The sequence below is a fragment of the Acanthisitta chloris genome, unplaced genomic scaffold (assembly GCF_000695815.1).
Source record: "Acanthisitta chloris isolate BGI_N310 unplaced genomic scaffold, ASM69581v1 scaffold21716, whole genome shotgun sequence".
Lineage (NCBI taxonomy): Eukaryota > Metazoa > Chordata > Aves > Passeriformes > Acanthisittidae > Acanthisitta > Acanthisitta chloris.
In genome coordinates this window covers 108,738-115,624 of record NW_008677899.1, presented here as the reverse complement: position 1 = coordinate 115,624, position 6,887 = coordinate 108,738, and the positions used below count along the sequence as shown (strand labels likewise).

The window sequence follows — 6,887 nt, the reverse complement described above, 5'->3', positions numbered from 1 at the left end:
CTCCCCCCGCGCCCCCCGCCAGCCCCAGCCGCACGGCTCCGTGTAGGGCTCTCATGACGTGCGCTTGGGCGTGCTTCTGCGGACAAAAGAGACTAAGCTGGGGCCTCTGCATTCCTCCATTTCCGCAAATTTATAAACAATCTCTCGTTCCCCCTTCTAATAATCCTCCCGTTCGGACACAGCCAGCACCCCTGGGAGGGGGGAGAGGGCCCAGCCTGCCGGCAGCAGTAACCCTGTCAGCATTAACATCTCTGCCTATTAGGAAGCAAAGACAAATGCAGCCCAGTTCCCGATAGCAGCGTGAGGAAATTAAAGCCAAGGTCTAATGCATAGAGCTAGGTTTAGTGTCTGGCAGCATAAAACCATTTCGGCTGCCAAAGCCAATTACACTCACTTTCTTCCAGCTGTAATTTTTCAAACCTGCCTCCCCACCCGCTTGCCCCATTAACTTATTTACCATTGCCTTAAACAACAGAAAAAAACCCAAAGAAAAGCAAAGCAACCCAAAATACAATGCCGTTCTTCCACAGCAAACAATGAAACTGGCTTTGGGAGGAGAGGACGGGGCAGAGCACACGCACACCAGCCATCAGACCTCTCTGTGGAGGGTGGCTGAGAGTTCAGATGACGTTTTAGGGGAGGGAAGAAGACGAATGCATCTCCCCATCACTCTAGTGATGTTTTCTTACCCACAGAAGATGTTTTTATGCTGCCAGACGGTAATCTGGGGGCCTTGTTGCTGTCTGGTTCACTTTGCAGTGGCAAAGGGCTACGTGTCCCTGCAGCAGCTTGGGAGCCAAGAGACGTTGGGGTTTGCTGGGTGCGCAGACTGGGTCCCTGAACCCCAGCTGCTCCCTGGGCTCTGAGCCAGCCACCTGCAACCATGTAATGAAGCTCTTCTGATGAAGTAAGGCATGACTTACACCTTGGCAAGTGAAAGCAGTGCCATACATTTTCCCCTTTCCCTGCTTGGATGTTTTTGCCCCCAGCTCCCCAGTACAGGGTTTGATGGGGCTCAGAGAGCATGATCCCCTCTGCCTGCACCCAGTGCCAGCTCCCTACAAGCCCTTGCCTTCCCTGACTGCTGCTGCAGGGCAGCTCAGAAGCAAGAAGGAAGAAAGTATAGCCCCTCTTCTTCACTCAGGAGCCACTCTGACCCTAGACATAAAGTCAACAGGGGATAACCCAGCTGGTGTTGCCTCCTTTGTCAGTCCCAGCCAGGCCAGGCAGCTGGAGCAACTCTGATCCGCTTTGGGGGAAGCAGAACTCCCAGTAGAGACACAAAAACAGGGAAGCTCCTAAGAGAGACAAGAGTGCTGCAGAAAGGAACGTACTTTAAGCAAAATATTTATAATATGATCCAGTGGTAATAGCTATTCTCACGCTCTGCTTTCTCGGTGCGATGATGCAAAACAAATGTGTAGTTAAAGGGGGGGAAAAAAGCCCAAAAGAAAAAGAGACAACTCTCCCACTTCAGAGAGCAGCTGTGGAGTCTTTGCAGATGTAAATCCCTGGGGTTTAGGGAATTTCAGTACTGGTGAGCTACAAAATTGCTGCAGTACCAGTAGCACAGTGTCTTACCATCAGCGGGGCTGAGGCCCCTGGCAGCAGAGATGACGGAGAGTGTGGGGCTGCCGTGGACAGAGCGGAGGTAATGCTCCATGTGGGGTGCCACGTACGGGTGAGGTGGGCTGAAGGGTGACTCGCCAGGCCCAGCAGGGTGCGGAGACAGGCGGATGAGGGAGATGTCAGAGATGACGGGGCTGCCACTCAGAGGAGGAGGCCTAGGAAGGAAACAGAGACACATTGTCACTCACAGCCACCTGGTGCATGCATAGCTGCCTGCCATCCTTCTGTCTCCTGCCCCACTGCCTTTGCCTATTGAGGGAGAAGTTCAAGCACATAATGGGTAAAACCTCCCCTCTTAGTATACACAGATCCTGAAGTTCCCAAGCTTCCAGTGGACCTACACCTGTATTGCACTAAACATATATTTGTGTGAGGTGGCTTACCCCAGATAGGCTGTTGTGAAAAGGAGCATGAGCTGCTTTAGGCAGTGCCTGCACATACAGGCTGTAGGGAGCACATCCTGTGCTAGAGATCCCACCTCATCTCCTTGCACAGGGAGGCTCGCTGCCCAAAGATGCTTGAGGCAAACCTGGGGTTTGCAAGCTCCTCACTGCCCCTGGGTATCCAGATGTTTAATGTTGCCATATGCAGACAGAGCTCTGGACAGGATTGCCCATGCAAAGATGCAAATGGTGCAAGAAGAATTTAAGTGATCTGGAGGTGTGCTTTGCTTGGCCCAGCATGCACAGCTTGGCCAGTGCTGATGAAGCAGCCCTCCCCTCCTGCGTCCATCACAGCTAGCACAAACCTCCTTGACAGGTTGGTGGTATGGTTCAGAGGGCAAAAGTTCATGAGAGGTTTTATTGCATGCTTTCTGGGGGCCACCTCTCTTAAATCCCTCAGATCTTCCTCAGACCAAGTGCTACCTGAGAAAGAAGTCAGTAAATGCTGAGGGATTCAGCAGGTAACAAAAAACAGTCACATGCATGTTTTGGCACTTAAGCAATTTTTTGAAGGGTGAGCAAGGACAGAAGAGAAAGTCTGAAGACTACTTCCAGACACGTGTCCTATTGTACCCTTCAGCCTCTTAGACAAACTACAGAGGGTGCAAGGACAGGAGAAAAAGTTACTTACTTTGACCTGAGAAGCAAAAAATCCGAGCTAGATACCAAAAGAGGCAGAGCTGTCACTAGGCAAAACAAAAGAGCAAAATCTGCTTTGTATTAGCTCTCTCTGTATTCACAGGCTGCTGGAAGCAGTGCTGCTGTGGACACATAGGTCATGGAAGGGATGGTGTTTGTCCCGGTCTGGGTGTTCCCGAAAAGCTGAGGGATGTGCACCTCATGGGTCTGCACCCTGGGCACAGGAGACAACAGGGATTTGGAGGTCAGGGATCTGGGACATGGGCTGAGCTAAGGGAGGACTATCCAAACATGCTATTAGCAAGATCTCTTTCTCCATGCACAGACAACCACAAACACGATGATCTGAGCAGTTTAGACATGCCACCTGCACCTCAGGATCTCAGTCCCACCCTGCCTTTATCAACAGTTCAGGTGCATTTTAATTTATTTGTAATACTTGCATATCAACAAAACCACACAGAAATGTAATATAAGCTTTGCAGACTTATTCAGCATTTTAACAAGCATGTTTGTCTTTGTTTGATCTTCCGTGTGTTTCTCTGTCTTTCTGATAAATTAGTAAACCTTGTGGCTTTTTGAACACTTTCTGCTGATGGGTAGTAAATTAAATGCCTTCTAAAATATTTATAGTTCAAAGTACTTTCCTTTAGCAATACACTCCATGGCTTGCTGGTGTGAAATACCAGTCAGTGAAAACTTATCAGATATAAAGGACTTGTGCAGATGCACAGCAACTGACACAGGCACTCACTGGACCGAGGACGGAATTTCTCTAGAGGAACACCCACCAGCATCGACCCTGTTTTCGTTTACGACACTGAAAGACAAACTGATGATGGCATGGCTATTACAGACCTCATAACCTCCCCACCTGTGTTGCCATGGCCTTCTGTCACCAAAATTATGGGGTGACCAAAGTCACTCTCCGGTGCCTCTCGCCATGACATCAGCTGTGGCGGCGGCAAGCTCGGAAAGTTGCAGCCCAGGGCTGGTTTCTGTCGAGGCTGCTAATAAAGGCGGTCGAGCACGGAGCCGACCAATTTATTTCTACCAGGGAGGAGGGAGAAGTGAATCAAAGTCTCTGTTCCAGATTTAGTTTCAATTCATTTCTAATAATCTCCACCGCCTCATCTGGAAAAAATGAAACAGGATTAAAAAAAATGATGTCATTAAGAAAACATCTGACTAATTTTTCTTCTGACGAAGACTTAATATAAGTGAGGGGCGATGTAAATTAAAAGCAGCCCCAATCTTCCCTGGGCCACAGAGCCTGCCTTAATACATAAGCCATGAAAGAAGTTTTCTTACATATACAATAAGTTCCCTCTTTCATCAGTACTCACAGCTTCTCCCAAAAGGGTTGTGAACTTCTTTGATGCAGTCTTGGAACTATGTATTACCAGGTTTACGAGCCTTCGGAGCCTCTGCTGATCAAACTGTGAGGCCGACATCTAAAATGTGTATAACAATATGAAGGGTTTGCTGTTCATTTTCTCTGTGCTAAATTGGGCAGAAATGCTGGAGTCCCTCAGAACAGGAAAACCCCACCCTGTCCAAAGAGGTAACACTGGGAAAAAGATCAAGAATTCCCCCAAAATGCATGCAGCTGGAGACCCGGCTGGTGTTTCAACATGATGTTGGCCCTCTGCACAGAGACTGGGTTGGAGAGCAGGCTGCTCATTATGGCTCTGCTTAAGGCCTATCCTTGCTCACTGTTCCATCTGTAGACTAGGACAGTCATACTCTCATCCAGGTCTGGCTCCTGTGAGCCCTCCCAAGCAGGGATCACGTCTCACTGTTGTGCAGTTCTGCAATTCTAGTAAAACACAATCCCATGGTGCAGCACGCCCCAGAACAACGAGGCTTCCAGTAGCTGCCTAGAAGGAACAGCTCACTCAGCCAGAGGGATCCTCTGCTCCTAACTCTCCAAAGATTTTTTTCCTCCTTTCTTCTCAGTGGCATTATTTCTTATCTAATCCCTAAGTTCCACATCGAGCCATTGCATTGGCATTGCAACTACACAGTGAGAGGCAGCCTCACAGGTCTGCTCCTGGCAAAGCAGAACTGTCAGATCCTGCACTTTAAAGGCAGTGGTTTCAATGGATAACAGATGAAGCAGTGCTGGGTGAAGGCAGTGCTGGGTGAAGGCAGCTCTGTCCCCACACCCAGCTCACATCCAGGGCAAGTGGTTCTTTCCAACCCTATGCTCCAGATCTTGCAGCCGGACAATCTTCCTCTTGGTGTGGTGAACCAGCCCATGCAATAGAGCTGTGGTGCCAGACTTAGGCTCCTCAGTGTGTCCACAGAGCTTCCCTGCCCAGACCTCTGCTATCCATATCATTCCCCACTCCTTTCTTGGATCTCGTGGATGGCATGAGGAAAACACCCCAGCAGCTGGGGGAGAGCTCCAGGCACTGCTGAAGACAATGCTGTAAAAATTTCACCATCTGCAGAGGGATGAGGGATTTCACCTGACCACATATATTTCTGGAGAAAGTGGGATTCTGGTTTTCAAATAGGCTAAGGGAATTGGGTGTCCAAACGCCATTAAATTTAATGCGAGCCAGGGGCCTGTTTTCCCCGCGGCTCCAGCGAGAAGCCCAGGCTCTATAATTAATGCTCAGGACTTGTAGAGCAATTTGCATCTCTGACGAACCATGTGAGCCTGGATTCATTTCCTCTCCCACCCAGGAGAGGCTTTTCCTTCACTGTTCTCTAACAGAGGGAGACACTGAGGTGTGGGAGACATAACCTGATCCAATCTAAGAGCTGCAGGGCCGCATGGTGATGCAGGGGCATGGCAGCTGCTGAAGGCTTTACAGAGCAGGTCTTTACCAGTACAGTGGATGACTCCCCTTGAAGAGCAGAAATCCTTGCACTATTTACTTGACTCCAGCTGTCTGCAGAGCAGAACCATGGGGCAGTGGTAACACATGGCAGCAGAGGAGCACAGCCAGCAAAAGGAGACAAACCAGCATTCAAGATATGACACACAGTCGGTGGGACACTAGAAGACTTTTGGTGGTTTCACAGGAGCTGGTCACTCCTTAACAGTCCTTCACCAGGAGAAAGAGATCTGCTTAATTTTCATGCCACTTGGATTTTTCTGAAAGGAATGACAGCTCATCTGAAGCTCCGCAGTCTTATCCCGAAGTCTGGGAGATGAACCTGGTAGTTTTCCTTTGAAAACTGAGGCAAAAAAACCTCAGCCTGTGGTTTTCAGTGAGGCAGACCACTGTGCCCCTGTGTGTGCCTCGGAGCCTGTCAGGTGCTCATCTTTAATGCTGCTGCTCACAGGAGGTTTGAGTACCTCGGAGCCTGTCAGGTGCTCATCTTTGATGCTGCTGCTCACAGGAGGTTTGTGTGTGCTGAGCTCAGTGCATCACAGCTGGATGCAGTGTTAAGAAAGAATTCTCATAGTCCCATGGCAGAGGAGGAGCATCATCTCTGAGGAACTGGGCTGGGCTCCTGGGAAGGGAAAACCTCCTGGCAAGGGACTGGCAAAAGCAGTGCTGGCTGCTATGAACAGGGACTTGGGGTGACTTTTTCTCATCCTGCTCTCCTTCTGTGGACATGCACCAGCAATCCCAAAATCTTGCAGGGCAAAGATATGGCAACATCTCACTGCTGCTGTGAGTCTGGAGACTCTGCAAGGGGCACTCAGCAATGAATGTAACAGTTAAGGAAGTTGCACATTTCTGAAATAATCTCCATTGGTTAAATAAACCCCAGAAAAATGGGGACAATTAAACAACACTAATGTCCCATGACTAGTCTAAATTAATACTTAAGTGCCAAATATATTCATTCAGAAGAAAACAAAGGGCTGAATACTTTTCCATATGATTAATGGAATATGGACACTTGCAGGCAATTGTTTTGCTGTACAATAAAAAAATGCAGAGCTGCTAAACAGACATGGAAGCGAGGAACAGAGCTACTCATGGGGAGGGGTACCATAGGCTAGTAGATTTTTGCTCTAAGAAAAAAGCTTTTAAAGCCAAAAACTCTGTCTAAAACTCACATAAAAATCCTTGCTTTTGTTTTGTTTTAAATAAAACTTTCTGGCCTGGTTTTCCAAGTCCTGTGTACCCAAAACCCGACCAACTATCTGAAGGAGATGGAGGAGAGCCATAGAGATGCCCGAAAAATGGACTGCTCTCATGGCAGACA

The 6,887-nt window shown here is 48.7% G+C and overlaps 1 protein-coding gene across 1 annotated transcript in view; it reads right to left on the bottom strand.

Annotated features, from left to right (window-relative positions):
- Window positions 1-1,581: 1,581 nt before the first annotated feature.
- Window positions 1,582-6,887, bottom strand: part of LOC103804105 (zinc finger protein GLI2-like) — a gene marked incomplete at its 3' end in the record, with an annotated part of 102,613 nt that continues 97,307 nt past the window's right edge. Inside the window, exon 3 of the mRNA XM_009076700.1 lies at window positions 1,582-1,784. Within this exon, the coding sequence (XP_009074948.1) occupies window positions 1,582-1,784 (203 nt within the window). The remainder of the gene's footprint in view (window positions 1,785-6,887) is intronic.